This window comes from Mobula birostris, chromosome 2, assembly GCF_030028105.1.
Source record: "Mobula birostris isolate sMobBir1 chromosome 2, sMobBir1.hap1, whole genome shotgun sequence".
NCBI lineage: Eukaryota > Metazoa > Chordata > Chondrichthyes > Myliobatiformes > Myliobatidae > Mobula > Mobula birostris.
The window spans coordinates 47,445,252-47,468,957 of NC_092371.1; the positions used below are offsets into that span (position 1 = coordinate 47,445,252).

General features: G+C 40.4%; 2 protein-coding genes across 5 annotated transcripts in view; both read right to left on the reverse strand.

Moving 5' to 3' along the window:
- The window catches only part of helz2a (helicase with zinc finger 2a), a 131,305-nt gene extending 120,189 nt beyond the window's left edge, over positions 1–11,116 (reverse strand). The window contains exons 1-2 of one of the 2 annotated variants that reach the window (XM_072240296.1): positions 10,925–11,116; positions 10,362–10,432 (exon numbers count right to left, since the gene is read on the reverse strand). The gene's annotated coding sequence lies outside the window, so the exon portion shown is untranslated. Of the gene's footprint in view, positions 1–10,332; positions 10,433–10,924 lie in introns of both variants that reach the window. The other variant, XM_072240303.1, reaches the window with a different exon arrangement.
- A 5,380-nt stretch (positions 11,117–16,496) lies between these two features.
- Positions 16,497–23,706, reverse strand: part of gmeb2 (glucocorticoid modulatory element binding protein 2) — a 76,702-nt gene continuing 69,492 nt past the window's right edge. The window contains exon 8 of one of the 3 annotated variants that reach the window (XM_072240334.1): positions 16,497–19,668. In XM_072240334.1, coding sequence (XP_072096435.1) covers positions 19,016–19,668 — 653 coding nt within the window. In that variant the 3' untranslated portion in view covers positions 16,497–19,015. The remainder of the gene's footprint in view (positions 19,669–23,706) is intronic. The other 2 variants (XM_072240317.1, XM_072240325.1) reach the window with 2 other exon arrangements.

The following is a 23,706-nucleotide window of genomic DNA, read 5'->3' on the forward strand; positions in this document are numbered from 1 at the left end:
GTTAATAAAACATTAGTGGAGGGTGTGCATCAGCTCGGAGAAACATTACCTCTTAAAGAAGAGTATAAAGAAGAAACAGTATAAGGAAGAAGTGAAAATTCAACGTGGAAAGTATATGATAACTATTACTGAGACATGGCTGCAATATGATAAGGAATAGGGTCTAGTTACACCAGGAAGTGTAAAGTAAATATTAGAAAAGAAGCAGTAGCTATGGTAACGAAGGATAAAATCACATCATTGCAGACAGAAGATACGAGTGAACTAAAAAAGCAATTAAGAATTTTTGTGTAGAATTAAGAAAGGATTTAAGATTCTTATAGCAACTGCTTAGCTGTAGAAATAAATGTAGAAGTTAGACAAACATGTAACCAAGCCAGAGTGGTTTTCGTGAGGAATTTTAACTTCCTTATATATTGAGATCAACAGATGTCTGTTAGGTTGTACATTTTTGAAAAATCCAGTCTGTTTGCAGTTACTGATTATATTAGATATAATATTAAGTGATCAACAAGATATAATTATCAGCCTAAACATGAGCAGACATTCCTTAAATAACAATCATCGGCAGTGTTTGGTGCCTGGAGGTTTATGGCAGGGAGTTTCTCCCTTTGCCGCCTGCTATCGGGGACTCAGGAGTCGATCGGGACTTCGAGACATTTTTTTTACCGTGCCTATGGTCTGTTCTTTATCAAATTATGGTATTGCTTTGCACTGCTGTAACTATATGCTATAATTATGTGGTTCTGTCAGTGTTAGTCTTTGGTTGGTCCTATTTTTCTGTGATATCACTCTGGAGGAACATTGTATCATTTCTTAAAGCATGCATTTCTAAATGACAATAAACAAGGACCAAGTGTTCTCATAATCTATTAATGAATTCAATGTAATGTTAACAAGGAGCAATGAGATCTAGGTAAGGCTGATACCCAAAAAATGATATTAAAACAGTCCAATGTAAATGACAAATCAATTAAAATGGCAAAGGCATTTAAGCTTGTTTGAGTTCCTAATCTGAGAGACAAGCTCCTTTTCACACATTTCCAAACAACCTGCTCATGTTGAGCAGCTACCCTAGCAATGTCTGCATGGCCTTCAAGGCTACAATACTTAATTTTACAATTGTTGTCAAACACTTACATAAATAAAAGAAAATCAGGCCTTGGTGTAACAATAAATCATTGATAATGGATTGAAGCTGGTGCCATTCAGAGGTTAGTCCATAGATCTCTAACTTTGGATTTAAGAGATTGATCTGGAATGCAAATTGGAGACCCAGGACATTCAATAGTTTTCCTATAATTGGAAAGGTGAGTTAGGAGATACATCTATATCAATAATTTAGCCCCAAAGATAAACCATTAAAGCAGGTGAGAAGAATGAGAAAATAACTAGTGAAAAAGAGGAGAGGGGGTTTAATTGTTTGACATAGATTAATGCAGACTTTGACTTGAATCCTTAAACATGGATCATAAAAATAATCTGGGTGGATACAGAAAATAATCAAAATGACTGAGACAATAGGAATGCATTAGAAGAAAGGTAACATGATAACTACTCAAAGACCCAGTCAGACCACGGCTGGACTAACAGTGACAATTCTGAACACCATCACCTATGACACATTGGCTTAAAGGGAACCAGAATGATATGTAGGATCTGAAGTCCACATTAAAAGAAGGATTATGTAAACTAGTGTTGTAGATCCCATCATTTAAAAGTCTGGGATGAATTGATGAGAAGTTTTTCAAAATACCACCGGAATCTGATAAGATGTATGAAGAAAAAACATTTGCACAGATTGTCAAGATAAGGACAGGAATCATCATTTAAATATACAGCCTGGAAACATTTAAACTTAGAAGCTCAAAGATTTTGCTTTCTCTTCTGCAACAAGTAATGGATGTTCATTCAAATATTACTTAATTCTCAGATTGATAGATTTTTTTTGGTAACAGATGATACTGAAGAACATGAGTAAAATTCAAGTTTATAGAACTGGGTTGCAGATCTTATTAAATGGTGAAAGACTAAATGTCCTATTTTTGTTTCAGTAAGAAACTGGGCAACTTCAGACTTGTTCATTTCTTAGTTGTGCGAAAGTTATTAAAATTTATCTTCAAGAAAGGCATTTGGATGGGCCACAGTTGCTAAAATAGATTGAGAGTAGCTGTGTAATGGATAATCCATATCATGATTACTCTAGTTGCACACATTTTAGAACAGGAGACCAATATGCTGGATAAAACATATATATGTAACGTCAGAATGTATTTTGAAAAAAGTATTTCATCATAATCAACAATTATCACAAAAATAAGAAACATTTTATTCATTTAAGTGTATATGCTGCACAAGTACACCTTATATTAATCCTGGTGGGATCCCACCAACCAGAAAGAGCCATTTTGAATACTAGTCCATTATCTGCCTTTGAAGATATTAAGAGAGCACAATCATGCAAAATTATTTCTGTTGCTTAATTGCTTTCCTAGCCAGGCCAATAAATTGCCCCCAGTTTCATGAGCTCATGGAACTGGAAGAATATTTAAGACATCATTGTGCAATCACTGGAAGCTAGCAGTGACACAAAAAGAAGGAGGAAGTTATTTTTCCATTGGATGACATGACAAATGGTGCACTCCAGAGAAATGTCTGGAGACTTCAGCTACAGTGATAGATAATAAAATAAAGAGTTTGTATTTAAATTAGAAAATGGCATGAAGTTAAAAGTAAATTGGTTAGGTGAGAGCAAAAGGATGCATTGTGACATAAACACACATATTGAATGGTTAAAACTATGGATGCATTGTTTGTATAGAGATTTCACCAAAAACTAGTTCAAATATAGCACTGAATTTTGAGAGCCAAATCTTAAAATGGGGCCTGGTAAGTACATTGAGCCCCATTACTCAGGTTGTCCCTCAGTAGTGTGTGCAGGGCACTGAGCAGCAGTTCAGTTGAGCCTGCATTTTATTTCCAGTATGTTTTACATTATCATGATGCTGAGATACATCCTGGGATGCGTTGGGACACATCAATCAGTGATGTAACCCGAGGTCATCAGATGTTTCAGATATTTCAACATCAGACCTCCTTTCCTGGGCGACTCAGCCATGGCTGACCAGGCCCCAGCTTGCGTCCCAGCAAATTGGTCCACAGGTCACACCTCATGATTCATAGCCATCTGAAGGCACACTCAGCAGCCTCTGTGATGGTCCTGATGGCTCTTCTTTTTGTAGCTCCCATAATGCCAAGGACAGAGTATATTCTGCAGAGCGAGCAGCCAGCAAAACCTCTGCACCCCACCTTTATAAGCTCACAACGTGCCCTTCATCCCTCTCTGACATTGCTCTACCAGATCCTGGTATTTGGCCTTCTTTACGCTTGAACACCTCCTCAATCTGGTTTGCCTAAGGCACTGTCAGTTCTACCATGACCATCTACTTTGAGGTTTCTGACAGAAGAACCACGTCAGGCTTCACTGATGATGATGCAAAGTCGTCAGGGAACTTTAATTGCTTACCAGGATCAACTTTCAGTTGTTAGTCAGACGCTATGGCGAGCAAGCCTGCTGGTAACCTGGGCTAAGAATGTGGTTGGTCTCCAGCTTTGACAAAGGCTATGGGCTTTCTGGGTTTGTGGACTTTTTTTAATAGTTGTTAATGGCTGAGGAGATACTTTCTGCCACTGCCTTCAGTATCTGGCCATGGCACCAGTGGTAGCGGCCTCCTCCCACGGCTTTTGGGCAGCTGCTGAGGATGTGTTCCAGGGTCCCTCTGCAAGGGCAGAGAGAATATGGTAGTGCCTTACTTTTGCCCCAAGCAAAAAGGTTTACTGAACTCAGAAGAACGTCATACACAGCTGGATGATGAAGTTCCGCTTCAGCCCACCCTCCCTCCTTGTCAATGGTCCCTGCTGCCCCATTCCTACCATCCTGGTGGTACACACTTCCTTGAAAGCTGCTCGCACCCCTTACTGGACCAGTTTTGGTCTGTCCCTGCCCGGGACCCTGTTAACGTGGGTTGAAAAGAATCTGCCCAGCCCTGCCTGAGCAAATGCCACTGTCCCTACCAGATCCCTGTGCCTCAGACATGACTCAGCCATCTCCACTGTGTCCTGGGCCTTCACTTCCTGCCTGCCTGGACCTCAATGCCTGCTGTCAAGACTCTGGGGTCACTAGACTCTCCATACAGCGGCAATTCTCTTGCATCGGAAACCATTAACTCTTCTTTCAGGCTACTTAAGGGAAGCTCCAGTTTATTTCTCTTGCTATACAGAACAATGCTGCTCAGGCTACATAGAGGGGTGGGGGGTGGGAGAGCAGCCTTCTTCAATAGTAGTCATTAATCTTTTTTTCAAGAACCTCAGCTGTTGACATGTGTACCCCTTGTACCAGTATTGGACAGAGGATGCCATGCTGGTAGATCCAGGCCTTGAACTTGCCAGGTAGGTCTGACTTTGTCCACACTGGTGAACCAGACCTCTAGCCCTTTGGTAATCTTCTGGATGGAAGCCACATCTCTTATGCTGCAGTCAAATACCTTCCCCAGGCTCTTGTCTGGTTTCTCAGAGGAAGATGGGATAAAATACCATCTAAGGAGAAACAGAACTTGTCTGTGAGTGTGCCTCTCTTCAACACCAGAGACCTGGATTTCTGTAGCTTAAAACTAACCCTTGTCCATGTAATAATACTTTTTAGCCTGTGGAGGATCCATCTACTGTCTGGGACCGATGTAATTTTCACCATGAAGTCATCCATCGAGGCCCTGATTGGGGCCTGCCACACACCTGTCTTCATTAGAGGGCCTCTACCCTCCACTTTGGCTGCCTTAACCACCAGGTTCATGGTCAGGGAGAAGAGGATCGCTGAGATTGTACATCCGGTTATTATATCCCTCTCGAGCCTGATGTGGTCATTCCTGAAGAGACTCTCTATCTAAAGTTCACGTAATAGTCCAGGATGAGGTCCTTTATCTTCCTCGGAACATGACGTTGGTTCAGCACAATCTCAACCAGCTTATGTGGTACTGACCCATACACATTGGCAAGGTCTAGTCAGAGCTCGACTAGGTCTCCCTTTCCTTCGTGCGCTTCCCTGATCAGCTGGGATGTTACGCCCATTTGGTGTGTTCCAGGCACCCTGGCAATCTGGAAATCCCTTCTTTCTGTAGCCATTTTTGAGGAGAAACTCAGTCAGGTGACGGGAAATGACACTCTGCAGTGAGATGGATCTAAACTGCTCAATGTCCTTGAAGTTCTCCTCTTTGTGGATCTAGACCCCTTCTGCACATCTCCACTGATCCATGACCTTCTTCCTACACCAGGTAATCCTAAGGAGTTTCCAAAGTAATTGCAGAAGCTTATGGCAGTGCTTGTATACCTTGTAGGGTACTCCACTGGGACCAGGAGCAGAACTAGCTCTTTCTGTTCAGAATACTTCCTGGATCTCCTTGCAGCTGGACTCCTTGCTATTGAATTCAACTGCAGGAGGAGGAGGATTTACTAGGGAACTATGGTATCCTAGCTCCCAATCCCTCTCTGAGTCACTGAGGGAGTTCTGAAAGTCTAGATTCATCTCTTGTTTGGAGAGGTGTCCGTTATGCTTCTGTCCAAGCAGCTGCTTGGTGGATCCATTGGGGTTCACAATAAAGGCAATTCATTTCCTGGTTCTCTTTCTTCCCCGTCTTCTATCCCATTCTGCCCTGTACAGTGTCGTAAGCTTACTTTTGAGGACATTACGGAGCTCAACAAGTGATGGTTTCTCTTCTTCATTCGCTTCCCTATACTGTTTAGGCAAGGATCCAAGCTCTTGATGCAGTTGGTATATTTTACCTGCTCTATAGTTCGTCAATAACAGATTCAAAAACTCAATAACTCAATCTAAAAGCTACCCTGGAGCAGACTGTGGAAGCGACCATATACCAGTCATTTGCAAAATGAAAATAAAGATGAGAAAATTAAAGAAACCAAAAAGATCAGGACAACTGGATTATCAACAACTACAAAACAACGCTCATCTGAAAACAGAATACACAATCAAGGTGAAAAACCATTTTCAATTGCTGCAGGATGAAGGAAGCAAATCTTCCTGGGACATACTGAAGGAATCCATGGTTGTAGCAGCAAAAGAAACCATCCCATGAAAAGGGAAAAGTAAGAAGAAATGGATAACTGAATATATAATAAAATTGATGCAACAAAAACAGACCATCAAACCAAGAGACAGCAAAGAATACAAACAACTTGATAAGACAATAAAAAGAAAATGCAGAGAAGCTAAAGACAGATGGCTAAATGAGAAATGCTCAGAGACAGAAATGCTACAAACCCATAACCCTGGAACAAAGTTGATGCACAATAAGATTAAAGAACTAACAGGAAAATTATCTTGCTCAGCAAGTGGATGCATCAAGACAAAGGACGGCAGCTTAATTATGAACAAAGAGGAAATCCTAAACTGATAGACAGAATATGCAAAAGAACTTTTTGAAGACCAAAGAAGAGAAAAACCGAACATAAAGAAGAATCTTGAAGGACATAGCATTCTAAAATCAGAAATTCGAGCAGCTGTAAATAAGACAAAACATAACAGAGAAACTGGTCCAGACAACACCACTGTTGAAATGATACTGGCCTTAAAAGATTTTGGAATAGAGAAAATAACAGAAATAGCAAATGAAATCTATGATCATGGGGAGATACCTGCTGATTTAAGTAAATCAGTATCATCACACTTCCAAAGAAAGAGGGAGCAACAGAATATGAGTTACATCGTACAATGAGCCTGATGAGCCACATGGCAAAAATTATTCTCAGAGTAATCATGATGAGAGCAAGACGCTGTATAAAACCAGAAATCAGTAAAGAACAATGCGGCTTTGTGGAAAACACTGGAACCAGAAATGCAATTTTCATGCTATGGATGATCTGTGAATGAGCCATCCAGGAACAAAAAGACATCTAACTATGTTTCAACGACTACACAAAAGCTTTTGACACTGTCAGACAGCAAGATCTTCTGGAAATGCCTCAAGATCTTGACATAGATGGAAAGATATACGTTTCTTAAGAAACTTTTACTGGGACCAGACAGCATCCATCAGAATAGAAGGAGAAATGAGTGAGTATGTGAATATCATGTGAGGAGTCAGGCAAGGTTGTGTCTTTTCGCCAGACTTATTCAAACTGTATAGTGAAAATATCTTGAGTAGTATCAAAGACATCAAAGGATTCACAATTGGAGGCCATAATATAAATAACATCAGATATGCTGATGAAATCGTACTAATAGTTGACTCAGAAACATATAGGGGCAGCAGAAAGTAATCGCAGAGGCCTCTCAATCAACACCAAGAAGACAGAAAGCATGGTTATCTCCAGAAAGACAAACATCCCACAATGTGTGATCAAGATCGCAAATACAAACATCAAGCAACAAATTCAGATATCTTGGCAGCCTAATAACAAGTAACGGCAGGTGCAACACAGATATCAAATACAGAATAGCAATGGCGAAAGAAGCTTTCCAAAAAATGAAGACCATATTAACAGACAGAAAGATGAGCATGCAAACATGAGGAATTCTGCAGATGCTGGAAATTTAAGCAACACACATCAAAGTTGCTGATGAACGCAGCAGGCCAGGCAGCATCTCTAGGAAGAGGTACAGTCCACGTTTCGGGCCGAGACCCTTCATCAGGACTAACTGATAGAAGAGCTAGTAAGAGATTGAAAGTGGGAGGGGGGAGGGGGAGATCCAAAATGATAGGAGAAGACAGGAGGGGGAGGGATGGAGCCAAGAGATGGACAGGTGATTGGCAAAAGGGATATGAGAGGATCATGGGACAGGAGGCCCAGGGAGAAGGAAAAGGTTGAGGGGGGAAAAACCCAGAGGATGGGCAAGGGGTATAGTCAGAGGGACAGAGGGAGAAAAAAGAGAGTGAGAGAAAGAATGTGTGTATATAAATAAATAACGGATGGGGTACGAGGGGGAGGTGGGGCATTAGCAGAAGTTAGAGAAGTCAATGTTCATGCCATTAGGTTGGAGGCTACCCAGACAGAATATAAGGTGTTGTTCCTCCAACCTGAGTGTGGCTTCATCTTTACAGTAGAGGAGGCCGTGGATAGACATGTCAGAACGGGAATGGGATGTGGAATTAAACTGTGTGACCACTGGGAGATCCTGCTTTCTCTGGCGGACAGAGCGTAGGTGTTCAGCAAAACGATCTCCCAGTCTGCGTCGGGTCTCGCCAATATATAGAAGGCCACATCGGGAGCACCGGACGCAGTATATCACCCCAGCCGACTCACAGGTGAAGTGTCACCTCACCTGGAAGGACTGTCTGGGGCCCTGAATGGTGGTGAGGGAGGAAGTGTAAGGGCATGTGTAACACTTGTTCCGCTTACACGGCTAAGTGCCAGGAGGGAGATCAGTGGAGAGGGCTGGGGGGGACGAATGGACAAGGGAGTCGCGTAGGGAGCGATCCCTGCGGAAAACAGAGATGGGGGGGAGGGAAAGATGTGCTTAGTGGTGGGATCCCATAGGAGGGGGCGGAAGTTACGGAGAATAATACGTTGGACCTGGAGGCTGGTGGGGTGGTAGGTGAGGACCAGGGGAACCCTATTCCTAGTGGGGTGGCGGGAGGATGGAGTAAGAGCAGAGGTGCGTGAAATGGGGGAGATGCGTTTGAGAGCAGAGTTGATGGTGGAGGAAGGGAAGCCCCTTTCTTTAAAAAAGGTGGACATCTCCCTCATCCTGGAATAAAAAGCCTCATCCTGAGAGCAGATGCGGCAGAGACGGAGGAATTGCGAGAAGGGGATGGCATTTTTGCAAGAGACAGGGTGAGAAAAGGAATAGTCCAGATAGCTGTGAGAGTCAGTAGGCTTCTAGTAGACATCAGTAGATAAGCTGTCTCCAGAGATAGAGAAAGAAAGATCTATAAAGGGGAGGGAGGTGTCGGAAATGGACCAAGTAAACTTGAGGGCAGGGTGAAAGTTGGAGGCAAAGTTAATAAGGTCAACGAGCTCAGCACGCGTGCAGGAAGCACTGCCAATGCAGTCGTCGATGTAGCGAAGGAAAAGTGGGGGACAGATACCAGAATAGGTTTGGAACATAGATTGTTCCACAAAGCCAACAAAAAGGCAGGCATAGCTAGGACCATACGGGTGCCCATAGCTACACCTTTAGTTTGGAGGAAGTGGGAGGAGCCAAAGGAGAAATTATTAAGAGTAAGGACTAATTCCGCTAGACAGAGCAGAGTGGTGGTAGAGGGGAACTGATTAGGTCTGGAATCCAAAAAGAAGCGGAGAGCTTTGAGACCTTCCTGTTGGAGGATGGAAGTATATAGCGGTGGGGGCCAGGGAACTGGTGCTCCTTAGTGGGAACGACCCATTAAGGAGCACCAGGCTATTGTCTCCCACACCATCACGGACTTTATCCGCTCAGGGGATCTCCCATCCACTGCTACCAACCTTATAGTTCCCACACCTCGCACTTCCCGTTTCCACCTCCTACCCAAGATCCACAAACCTGCCTGTACTGGCAGACCTATTGTCTCAGCTTGCTCCTGCCCCACCGAACTCGTTTCTGCATACCTCGACACGGTTTTATCCCCCCTTTTTCAATCCCTTCCTACCTATGTTCATGACACTTCTCACGCTTTTAAACTTTTCGATGATTTTAAGTTCCCTGGCCCCCACCGCTTTATTTTCACCATGGATGTCCAGTCCCCATATACTTCCATCCCCCATCAGGAAGGTCTCAAAGCTCTACGCTTCTTTTTGGATTCCAGACCTAATCAGTTCTCCTCTACCACCACTCTGCTCCATCTAGCGGAATTAGTCCTTACTCTTAATAATTTCTCCTTTGGCTTCTCCCACTTCCTCCAAACTAAAGGTGTAGCTATGGGCACCCATATGGGTCCTAGCTATGCCTGCCTTTTTGCTGACTTTGTGGAACAATCTATGTTCCAAACCTATTCTGGTATCTGTCCCCCACTTATATGGAACACTTTCCTCCCTTAAATCTGTGGATACAAGCGTATTTGCAACTTTTAAGATTGAGACTTAGGGATCTTGGTTGGTAAAAGTATGTTGGAATGTGAAGCAAAATTTGTTGTCAGATTACCCAAGATCCAATAATAAAGGGCTGAATGCCCTGCTCCTTTTCTCATGTTTTGCATATTAGGCATTCTGAAAGGAGTTCCAAGGAAAAACAAAACAGCTTGAGCGCCCATGGGCTTTTGCTACATCGAAACAGGGAGCAGCTTTAAGTTGACGTGTACAAAGACAAGACAATCTGAATGCTATTTCCACCTGCGTAAAAACTACCTGATAATCGAGGTTCTATTTTCACTTACTGGCAATGTTATTCTGGGTAGCATTGATTTTGGTGTGGAGAATCTTCATCTGACGTCATCAGTTATCCATCCTAAAAATATAAAGAATGGTTTACGGAAGTTTTCCTACTTTATGCCAACATCATCAAATTTAAATGACAGTGGTTTCAGATACACAGATTAAAGTAAAACCCTAATGGCGTTTAGAACGCTGGACAGCTTTTGCGGCTCGCAATAATCATTTTTTTATATAAAAAGGAATCGTTTTTGTTCGAGTTTCCATTAGCTCAGGTTTCACAACAGAAGCATGAACAATTGGATTCATGCAATTTATAATCTTTCGGAATACAAATTTATATCACCCATCAGCTCTCTTAACGCAGCGCGGAAGAGAATAATCAGTTATGTATATTGCCAACACGCCTGCATTATCATCAAGCATGTTAACATGTTTGTAAATATATTAAATATTTTGAATTAAATATGTAACGTTTCCTTTAATGTGATGCATAAAACCTAATATTGAAACCAACTTCCTGTTTGTCAATCTCAAACAAACTCAAGTGGTGCCGTTCTTGGCTTACCTCGGCTGTGTCTTTAAACTTCTGGAAGGATCAGAAGCTGAAGCCTCCTCCTCAGAATAAAATAATACATTTTCTGCTGACAGATCTGCCACGTTAAACAGACCGTCCGTTCCGCGACAGAGCTGCCTGGTAGTGAACTATTGACAGACTAAATGGTTTTGCCCGGCTTTTAAGTTTCGATTCTGAGTCCAGCTCTCGTTTCATTGCTCGGAAGTTACCTCATTGTAAATAAGGAAAACAAGGGCGTGCGTGATCCTGAGTCACGCCGATACCCCCAATAAAATTTACAAATTCTATAGTAACTGTTGTTACACTTTGGTTGTGATTGGGAGCAAAGCTGAATCATAATTAAGATAACCGCAAAATCGATTGTCTGATTTTAGAACCGGCGATGAATAACGCCATTTTGTATGTAAAGAAATCGATAGACAGAATAGTCTGTTTTTACTTGCCAGGTCATGCTCAGTCCCTTCTCCTCACTTAAACTGTATCCCTGCAGGTGATATAATATTCTCAAATGTCACACATTTGTAGAGGGAGTTTCGCCAATCAACCTATTAATAAGGACGTCTGCCGTTGCGATGCTGGTGACAGTAAATAAGAGTCTTCTCAGGCAGAGGTAAAGAATGACTTGCTTTCACCAACAAAACCTGCTTAAAACAAGCAACTAAACCTGCGCGGCTGGTGACCTGGCGCTGGTGGCTGGGGTCTTGTAAGTGTCGTGCATTTGCTAAGGTCTGGAAAAGGATACTGTGGTACTTAACAAGGTTCATCCCAAGCAGCTGTATCACAGGATTTTCTCAGCAAAGCACACTGAGACAAGTATACACTGCTGCTGAAAGATAATTCTGGTCTAGCCTTCATTTTGCTAGTTCACAACAATATACTGTAGCATGGCACAGTCTGAAGTGTAAGGGTTACCTGGTGAGGCGTTTACGGGAGCTCCATAAAGCTGACACAGAGGGCCTGTGGGAAAAGATCAATTAAGACTCTTGTGCCACTGGACACAGTTTGGGCATCTGTAATAAAATCTCACACATATCACTGATAGAATCTTTGGGAATTAAAAATTGATACAATGTCAACATTGAAACTAGCTTGGGAATAGACACCACACACAATAAGCATGTAGTACACATATTGTGCTATATATTTTATAAATTAAATACATTTCTGGAGAAGCTGGGTGCAAATATTGTGTTTCTTAATGTTGTTAAGGGGTGGTAATGGGGACAAGCTCCAACTACCTATTAAATACTCCCCATGTGCCTAAAATAGCCACTGACAACCAAGTCCAGTTCCTGGCCTTCACGTGTGATTTAGCTACTAAGCCTGGCAGAACTGTTTCTACTTACAGAAGGGGCAAAGGCAGTTTACTGGTGCCTTAAAAACAGTCGCTTTGGGCGGATAAGGCTCTTCAGCTGTAGTTGGCAGCTCATCTATAAGGAAAACTCTGATCTCAAACCTCCACTGCCTTGCCCTCATAGAGAAGGCTTTGGGAGTAAACCCCACAGTTAAAATCGAGAGCTGGAGTCCATAAGGCAGTCCTACATTGAGTTCAACACTGACTGGCAACTCTTGTAATGCCGCTGGTGCCAAACTGTATTGGTCTCTGCCGTTTCTTTGGGTTTATCAGGTGCATGGAGAGGGGGAGATTGCTCTCCACATCGTTCTGGCCAGACTTACATATATACACTGTAGATGGATAGGATGCAAGGTCTATCATGGTCGGCCCTGACCGAGGCCCATACATTTCTGGTGAATTAAAATGCTTGCTTCCATTCTAGTTATATAGTTTCTGAGATGACTAATGAGATCACTGCAGAATCAACAGACACTGCCGTGGGTAGAGGAGGCAATAGCCTCAGGTGTGTCAATGGAGAGTATGGGACCTGCAGGCTCCCCCTCTGAGTTAACTGGTCTTCTTTTTGCACCTGCAAGCAGACTCAAGGTATTCAATACAAACCTGAATGCTCCTTCATCTGATTGCTTCACAGGCCAGAGGTTTAGACATCAGGAAGGAGGTTACATTTTTTCCTCTCAAGGTGACAGAATAGATAGATTGCCACCAGAACTGAGAAACTGGAATTTGATAATTATCCACCTCAACATGCTCCTAATTTACCCATTCCCTAACCCAGGGAAACAGTACTGTAAAGACAGTGATGTAGCTCATCTATCCTAAAATTGATGAAGAGACAGGAGAGACTGCAGTTTTGACTATCGACAAGACTCTGAAATTTTCATATGACCGTAACAGCCTCCACTCGAAAGCCAACTCATGAGGTCATCCTAAAAGCCTTTGGAAAAGTTAATAGCCAAATCATTGCTGAGCATTAATTAATTGTTCAAAACTATAGACAAATCCAGAACTAGTTCCATCAAAGCATTGTTACAAGGATCAGTTTTGTAATCAGAATTATTTCTCCCTGACAATTGGTGAATAGGAATGACAACAAACAAATTAAACAAAGATGACACTCAAAAGGGGTAGGGTGGGATGAAGTATTGAAACCTCATTTTCCCACTTGAAACACAGATTAATGCAAATTAAAATGAACATGAGATACTAGACTGAATAATAAGGTGGGACAAGATGAGAGTAACTTGGGACTGTATTCAAGAACCAGGTTGGATTGGAGATGATGAGGAATGGTGTGAACCTATTTGTAAGTTCAAAAAGGAAACCACAACTACAGCTGATAATGGTGAGTAGTGTTTTACTTTAAAAGTAAGACTTTGCAAGAGGTTACTGTAGGCAGGCATACGTGACCTGATCAGTAAGCAAAAAACATTAGCAACTGAAATACTGAGACAAGAGACTGCAGGTGGAAGAGGATGACACCCAAAACTTCTGTTTGTTGGCAAGGTTAGGCTCATAGCATAGAAAGGTTGAGAAGGTATCACAGGCACAGACCTTGCACTTAGTGTATTGTAATCACTCAAGCTCAAGTAAAGGTAAATCACCACAAAATAAAGAATTCGGGACTGTTGTCATTTATTCAATTTCTTGTCGCCTGTTGTATATAAAGTAAGTAGAGGAAAAGGGACAGCTTATAAATACTAAAAGGGTCATCAATCTCAGAGGTCGGTTGGTAATTCATTTCTGCTGTCCTATCAAAAAATAAACCAAACTCTTAGCACAACACAAACTGCATACACCATGGACAGCCAGGGATACTATGCTCTTTTATGCTTTCATATTTATGAAATTCATTTTACCAGTTATTTTACCTATTAATTTGATGCAAACATGCAGTATTTGACACTAATTGAAAATCAATTGCAAGTCTGGCAAGTTCAGCGGGCTTAGGTGGCCTTCTTTAGCCAAGAGCAGGCAGGAATTTCACACAACTAGTAATATCAGAATTATGACTGATAACTAAGTTTGTAGGTGAATGAAATTACAGAGAGAGGAAAACAACCTGGACTAGAATTTAAAGGAAAGGTTCATTCGGGCCAGGTACTAAAAGCTGTTGTTATAATTCCTAATCAAAATCATCTCACTATATGTATAAAGTGGTATTTTTGAAAATGCTTACAAGGAAAACATTTTAAGTAAGCTTCTCAAGGTTCTTAAATGAAGGATAACATCATTGTCCTCTTCAGGAAGTTGAGATGCAAGAGTTAAGTAAGCAGAAAGATACCACTACCTGACAGTTTAGGGGAAAAAAATCATTAAATCTTGTAACTTTTATTCTTAACAAAAAAGAATCTACGATCTAATCTTAAAAGGAATAGATGCCTTCTATTCTCTATCAAAGCCAGTTGTGATCTTCAGATCTCAATCAATATAGCTTCCTCTCTTCCAAGAAACTTCTCCAGTCTAATCTTCTAACCAGAATTCAACATTGAGATCTATCGACTTTTATAACTCCAAAGTGACTGTGGATCATTGAGGGAAACAAGCAGGAATGTTACCAAGTGCTCAAGGATCAGTCATTATCTTACTAAGCAGCAAAGTTGACTTGAGGAGCCACATGACTTAACCCTACTTCTCCCTGATGTGTTCATTACCATCACTTTCAGAGTGAAAATAGTGTGCCAGTGTCCAAAATAGGAATGGCCACCCTGTTATCTTGTACATTAGGTCAATCAAGAAACTCCAAACTGGACCTTTAGGCAGTCCCAATGAACAGACATGGCACTCAGTATCAGAAATCAGAGGTGCAAAGGAAGTCCTCGAGGATTCCCTTGAGTTAACCTGTAGATTGAGATGGTAGTAATGAAGGCAAGTGCAATGTTAACATTCATTTCAAGAGGACTAGAATATAAAAGCAAGGATATACTGCTGAGTTTTTATAAGGTGTTGATCAGTCCACATCTGGAATATTGTGAACAATTTTAGGCCTCACATCCAAGGAAAAATGTGTTGTCCCGAAAGAGTACAGAGCAGGTTCACAAGAATGATTCTAAGAATGAAAAATCTAATGTATGGCGAGCATTTGATAGTTCTGGGCCTGTACTCGATAGCCTTCAGAAGGATTGGGTGGGTATGGTATCTCATTGAAACCTACCAAATAATGAAAGGCCTTTATAGAGTGAACATGAAGAGATGTTTCCATTAGAGGGAGAGTCTAGCATCTGAGGGCAGAACCTCAGAATAAAGAGACATCAATTTAAAAAAATGAGGGGAGAAATTTCTTCAGGTAAATCTATTGAAATAGAGGACATTGGAAGCTCAGTCACTGGGTGTTTAAAGGCAGAAATTCATAGGTTCTTGATTGGTTAAGAGGTAAGGTTACAGAGATAAAGCAGGAGAATGTTAGAAATAATCAGGCACAAATGAATGACGTAGCAGACATGATAGCCCATATTCTGCTCCTGTATTGTACACCTGTGTTAAGTTTCTTTGTAGATACACAGCTGACCATCTCCTAACCTTAATTTCACACAGGGAAGTCTGTGGTTAGGATTCAGTAACTTTTCAATATTTTCTGCTTTTACATAAGACTCCGTAAAATTGTGGCAACTTTTTCAAAAGATGTTGTTCTATGCCATGGTTTATTTATCTACTGTACACCAAATGTTCCAGTGTTAACTATACTAGAAAAACAGAACAAAAAGAACATTTTTAACCTTGCAATCAATATAATCAGCTGACTCAATCAAGCATCAATCTTTAAACAAGAGCATGGATTCTTTACTTACCTGCCTCTTCCCTGCTCACAGCTACAATTTTCAGGTAGAAGTGGTTTATGAAAGGCAGCATTCTAATTAATTTCCATGTATCCTAGCAAATTAATTGCATTTCACATCTAATGGAAATACAGATAAGCCAACAGTCTTTCTTGGGATAAATTTCACTGCACACTTTTGATGCAGAACTATTTGTGAAATGGTGCAGCTCTCATGGCAATTATCACCAAACAGCTAAATTTTTTTTTACACAACATCCATATGTGTATTGCCAGATTTCAAAACAGTTAAAGGATAATTAAATACATACGTAAAGGAACTCAGTCATTATTTTAATATTTGTTTAAAATGTGGGCAAATGTCGAATTTAGTCTTCAAGACAGCAGTAAAAAGAAATCTATTGCAATGAATTACAAATGCTAGTTCAATCATAGTAAGCGAATAATACGCAACATTAAAATTGATATTCTTTAGCTTAGTCTGTGCAATATCTTGCACAAGCTAGTAAATATATTTATCTAACTATACACTTATTCTCCTTGCAAAATACTCTGAATTTCTTTCAAAGCAAGGCATAAAGTTTTTATTATTTCAATGCTTTGATTTACCCAGTAAAAGTTTGTACAAAATGGAAAATGGCTTTTATGCCACAGACAAAATAGTACAGTACAGCAACCGCATTAAATTCAACTAACAGACACAAATATTTAACATTAGGCAAAGGAGGTTTTACGAAAATGTTTCTATGTTACACAGCTTTTATTTACAGAACTTTTAAAGTTTCCCTTCCGTACCCAAAGAAAATTTAACTGAATTACTTTTAATCACATACTGATTTAAGAGTTACATAATTCTGAAGCATTCACATTTTGTACATTAACATCTTAAACAATAATCAATTCCAGCTCATTTTCTAATCAGTTTCTCACATCCCAAACTCTTCAATCAGATATATCCAATAGAACTCCCTTTGTACTTTTCTAAATCAGAAAAGGACTGTTGATATTTGCCACCCTTTCCAAATGAACGGAGTTACTAGATTCCATTCTGAGATAGTTTAATAGATATAAATGCAACCTACTATCCCCTTTTCTGTGTTTTTATATGTCTTTACATTTTTCGGTCAAATGAAATCCATTCAAGTTGCAGTTTTTGTATTAAACTTTTCATTTATCACTTTTTTTCCATAAAGGGGGAAAACAAATAGATTAATTCTGAAAGAACATTCTGAATTTCCTCGTTTATGTACTATACATTGGAGTTAAATAACATTTTTCATGGTTCTCTTGACATTCCAAAAATCTTGAATTCTTCTGGAACCAATAACGTTGGTTCTCTCCACAAATCAATTAAACGCTTAAAAATCACACAAAGCTTTTTGACCAAGACATTTCATAAAGATTTTGTAAAATCCATTAGTCAATGAATTATAAACTTAAATTTCATTTCAGGGTTGGTTGATGTAACTTAACATCATTTAATACACTGAAGCTCAAACTCGACCTATGTAAGCAATCTTCTACTCTCCTATATGGTAATCTCAACTAATGTAATGTGAAAGAATGATAAGGGCAAGCGAACATATTCCCACAAAAGAAGTGTAAAATTCTCAATTGCAAGCAGGTTAGTCATATAACTTCCTAGTAAAATCAGAAGCCGGTCAAATCCCACTGTTTTAACTGCAGTTAGTGAACAAATTAACAGCAAGAGAAGGATTGAAAATCTTTGAATTTATGAAGAAATAGTCATAAAGACATCTTTATTTACCATTCTGCTAAATTGAGCAGAAACCATTTTTCCTCTACTAAAGAATTTGGCTAAACAGTTTTATCTCAAAAACTAACTGATTCATTATTAAATGATTTGCTCTTTCTAATTACAGAATAGAATAATAACTTCTAAACTTTTCTGTTAAAGAAAATGTGGTGAACCTTAAAGGGTAAGACAAGGTACTGTTCAGAGATTCCAATCGCTCTCAAATTATGGTATAATGAAAATCCATCTATGTTATGAAGGAATGGTTTCTCGAAAAATTGGAAAATTTTCATATATCCTGAAAAAAAAAGTGAGGATTGGAAAACTACTGACACTATCCTTTCCGTCTTGTCCCACTAGTTGAAGCTGCATTTTTTATTAAGAATGCTGCTGTGTAAAACAAAAGTGAATAATATCAAATTCTTAATGTGACATTAAAACACTTCTGCAAAGGAAATGTAAATTAATTTTGTGCTGTAAAAGCAATTCATCCAAATAACATTTGAATCATGAATAAAAAGGGTACAATACATTGGGACTGCCACTAAAATAGGAATCAAATAATAATTTCACACACAATATGTAAACATGTTTTTAAATAAACCAATTTGCTCATAGTTTTAATATATTTTTTGCATTTTACTGTTTTTATATGACAAAATCATAAATCTTTGCAGTCACATACAAGCCTTATTTTAAATATAATGAATGCACAACATTTGGCTGTAAACAAATTAAAACAGCCAGGTATTTACATATTCTGATTAGCCATGTGATTATCCAAACAACACAACACAAAAAAGTTGTTAGAAAACAGTGAGAGCACCTATTAAAAAGAAAAAAAACCTCCATAATAGTCATTTTTTAAAGCAACAACATAACAATAGTTTGAGTGTTATTAGATATTAAAGCACACAAAATACAATCCAAAGCTTTGTAAAATGCATTATAAACAACTCTACCAAGCATATCCCATAAATGTCTTTATTTCTGTAGTTAAGACAAAGTCTGAAAAAGAGTTGAGAAACTTGAATCTGATCCATGATTTTGCTGCTTTCATTTTTACCATTACACTTGGCGACGAAGATTTACCCACAGTATAACAGAAACCACTCTGTACTATTCTCAAAAGTTACATTCAGTAACAAGTCATTTTAACACAATATTCCAATAATACCATGAGGCAATTTTCAAGAACTATGGCTTCTGTTCATGTTCTTCACTTATTGATGTTACCTGTATAGTGGTATGTCCTTCTCCTGATGTGGTTTCAACAGTGCCTGAAGGTACAGCCATAAATGTGCTTCCAACAGGTGCCATTTGGTTGGCATTATGAAGTGCAGCATTGAGACCAGGAACTGTAGTGAACAGCTGGATTGGACTAACTACCTTCAACACTGTGTTCCCATCTTGGATAGCAGCTGTGCTTAGCACAGCCAAATTAGAAGCATCTGGATGGATCTCAACTGCATTGGGTATTCCGGGACTTGACGCTAGAACGCTGTACCCTCCAATTAATGGCGAAGCTGTGGCAGTAAATGTTGCTGTGTGTGGTGGATTCTTACCAACTCCTGAGACTGGAATAGTGGATAATGTTGTCATTTTTCCTATATTTGTCAGCTGAGACATTGGCACTCCAGAAGCCAATGTAATCTGACCTGATTGAGATGCTGTAACCATATGAGCTGCCACAGTTGCTGGTCCTGATGTTGCCCTTGTAAGACGAGGCCGTTTTGAAGGAGGAGCTGCTGCAACTGGAGTCAAGGTCATGAGGACATTATTTAGGTGCTGGGATTTGTGTTTTAATTCTTTGGCTCGTTTACGATGCTCATCACACTGTTGTTCCAAAGCTGAAACAAGTATAAAAAAAACTGTGTTCAGAAATACTTACCACATTTTTCATTCAACACAAAAAATAAGCTAATCTAGTAGAGTTCAATGATTAGAATTACATTGAATATACAGCCAAAAGCAAGCTGTTCAGCCCAAATGGCTCATGGCATTGTTCATTAAGACTCCTCCTCCTCCTCCTCTTCTATTCCATTTAATCCTTTCAGCCTATCCTTTTATCATTTTTTCCCGATACGTTCCATACAGGTGTTTATGCTGTTCAGTGCAACTTCTCCAAGGGCTAGGGTACTCCATAATCAACCGCTCACAGGGTATATTCTGTAACTTCTTACTGAATTTGTGGAGTTTATTAGCTGTGTTCAGGAAGGTTTCTTGACTCAATATGTAGATATGCCTACAAGAGGAGAGGCTGTACTTGATCTGGTATTGGGAAATGAACCTGGTCAGGTGTCAGATCTCTCAGTGGGAAAGCATTTTGGAGATAGTGATCACAAATCTATCTCCTTTACATTCCATTGGAGAGGGATAGGAACAGACAAGTTAGGGAAACGTTTATTCGGAGTAAGGGGAAATATGAGGCTATCGGGCAAGAACTTGGAGGCATTAATTGGAAACAGATGTTCTCAGGGAAACGTACAGAAGAAATGTGGCAAATGTTCAGGGGATACTGGAGTGGGGTTCTGCATAGGTAAATTCCAATGAGACAGGGAAAGGATGGTAGGGTAGAGGAACCGTGGTGTACAAAGGCTGTTGTAAATCTAGTCAAGAAGAAAAGAAGAGCTTACGAAAGGTTCAAAAAACTAGGTAATGATAAAGAGCTACAAGATTATAAGGCTAGCAGGAAGGAGCTTAAGAATGAAATTAGGAGAACCAGAAGGGACCATGAGAAGGCCTTGGCCGACAGGATTAAAGAAAACCCCAAGGCATTCTACAAGTATGTGAAGAGCAAGAGGATAAGACATGAGAGAATAGGACCAATCAATTGTGACAGTGGAAAAGTGTGTATGCAACTGGAGGAGATAGCAGAGGTACTTAATGAATACTTTGCTTCAGTATTCACTACGGAAAAGGATCTTGGCGATTGCAGCGGACTGAAAAGCTTGAGCATGTAGATATTAAGGAAGAGGATGTGCTGCAGCTTTTGGAAAGCAACAAGTTAGATACGTCACTGGGACTGGATGGGATGTGCCCCTGCCTACTGTGGGAAGCGAGGGAGGAGATTGCTGAGCCTCTGGCGATGATCTTTCCATAATCAATGAGGACAGATGTTCCACAGGATTGGAGGGTTGCAGATGTTGTACCCTTATTCAAGAAAGGGAGTGGAGATAGCCCAAGAAATTATAGGCAAGCGAGTCTTACTTCAGTGGTTGGTAAGTTGATGGAGAAATCCTGAGAGGCAGGATTTATGAACACTTGGAGAGGCATAATATGATTAGGAATAGATAGCATGGCTTTGAGAAAGGCAGGTCATGCCTTACGAGCCTGATTGAATTTTTTGAGGATGTGACTAAACACATCGATGAAGGTAGAGCAGTAGATGTACTGTATATGGATTTCAGCAAGGCATTTGACAAGGTACCCCATGCAAGGCTTATTGAGAAAGTAAGGCATGGGATCCAAGGGGAAATTGCTTTCTGGATCCAGAACTGGCTTGCCCACAGAAGGCAAAGAGTGGTTGCAGACGGTTCATATTCTTCATGGAGGCCGGTGACCAGTGGTGCGTCTCAGGGATCTGTTCTGGGACCCCTACTCTTCTTGATTTTTATAAATGACCTGGATGAAGAAGTGGAGGGATGGGTTAGTAAATTTGCTGACACTATGCTTGGGGGTGTTTTGGATAGTGTGGAGGGCTGTCAGAGTTTACAGCGAGACATTGATAGAATGCAAAACTGGGCTGAGAAGTGGTAGGTGGAGTTCAACCCAGATAAGTGTGAGGTAGTTCATTTTGGTAGGTCAAATATGATGGCAGAATACAGCATTAATGGTAAGACTCTTGGCAGTGTAGAAGATCAGAGGGATCTTGGGGTCCAAGTCCATAGGACACTCAAAGCTGCTAAGCAGGTTGACTCTGTGGTTAAGAAGGCATACGGTGCATTGGCCTTCTTCAACCATGGGATTGAGTTTAAGAGCTGAGAGGTAATGTTGCAGCTATATAGGACCCTGGTCAGATCCCACTTGGAGTACTGTGCTCAATTCTGGTCGCCTCACTACAGGAAGGACATGGAAACCACAGAAAGTAGGTACAGAGGAGATTTACATGGATGTTGCCTGGATTAGGGAGCATGCCTTAAGAGAAGAGTTTGTGTGAACTGGGTCTTTTCTCCTTGGAGCGATGGAGGATGAAAGGTGACCTGAAAGAAGTGTACAAGATAATAAGAGGCATTGATCTTGTGGATAGTCAGATGCTTTTCTCCAGGGCTGAAATGGCTAGCATGAGAGGACATAGTTTTAAGGTGCTTGGAAGTAGGTACAGAGGAGATGTCAGGGGTAAGCTTTTTTACGCAGAGAGTAGTGAGTGCGTGGAATGGGCTGCTGGCGGCAGTGGTGGAGGCGAAAACAATAGGGTCTTTTAAGAGACTCCTGGATTGGTTCATGGAGCTTAGTAAAATAGAGGGCAATGGGTAAGCCTAGGTAGTTCTAAGGTAAGGACATGTTTGGCACAGCTTTGTGGGCCGAAGGGCCTGTATTGTGCTGTAGATTTTCTATCTTTCTATGTTTCTATGAATTAATTAGTCACCAGCTCCCATATATGGACCTCAATACCAGCTTCCACAAAATGTGGAGAACATCCTGACTAGATGATTTAAAGTCATTTCATAAAATTAAGCATCTCTGCCACATCCCTCATCAATGTTCTCTTTTCTAACAGCTAGTTGGAAAAAAGGTAATAGAAAAACAGAAAGTAATATTGCACCAAACGAGTCAATTAGGTACACGTAGTTCAAATTACATGCTATAAAGGCTTAGCAGTCAGAATTCAGGACCAACATGTTTCCTTGAGGGAAAAAAACAAAGATGGCAAGGTGTAGGTATCTCAGATGGTGCAAGACGTTGCAAATTTAGTCAAAAAGGGAAAAAAGGCATAATGAAGGTTTAGGCAACTGAAATTTGAAATGGACGTTGAGGAATATAAAGAAAGCAAGACAGAACAGGGTATCGAGAAGGGTAAAAGCAGTTATGAAATATGCTTGGCTGGTCAGATTAAAGAGAATCCCAAAGCAGTTTATATTTCCATTAAAGAGGGTAATTTGGACCACTCGAGAACAAAGGAGGAATTTTATGAATGCAGCCAGAGGAAGTGGGCGAGGTGCTGAACCAATATTTCAAATCAGTATTCATCAAGGAGAAGAAATTGGAAGACAAGCAACACACACAAAATGCTGGTGAACACAGCAGGCCAGGCAGCATCTACAGGAAGAAGTACAGTCAATGTTTCGGGCCAAGACCCTTCGTCAGGACTGACTGAAAGAAGGGAACATGGGAGACAGTGGGATAACAGAAGGGATAAGAGATGGGTATGCTGTTACTATAGGACATGTTGACATCAAAAAGGAAGAAGTTGTTGGGTTCTAATGGGTTGGGGTCATGATAATGTATAAGTTCCCACAGCCTAATGCAAATTGTCACAAATTATTGAGATGAGGTTGCTGGGGACCATGACAAAGATCTTTGAATCCTCTTTAGCCACTAATTGACCAGAGGTTGACTCATTTAGCCAGGCAATGTCATAAAGGAATGGAGCATAGACAACATTGTTCCTCTGTTTAAGAAAGGCAAATGGGAAATTATAGGCCAGAGAACAATACATCCAAGGTAGGAAAATTATTGAAGATTCTGACGAATAGGATCTACCATCATCGAGAGAAGCATAGACTTACTTATTAGGGATAATCAGCATGGTTCAGTGTGGGGTAGGTCAGGTCTTATAAAGTTGATTGTGGCTCCTTGAGGAGATTTTAAAAAATAATTAATGGGAGTAGGGCAATGGATATTGTATATATTGACTTTAGAAAAGCTTTCAACAAGATCCTTCTTCA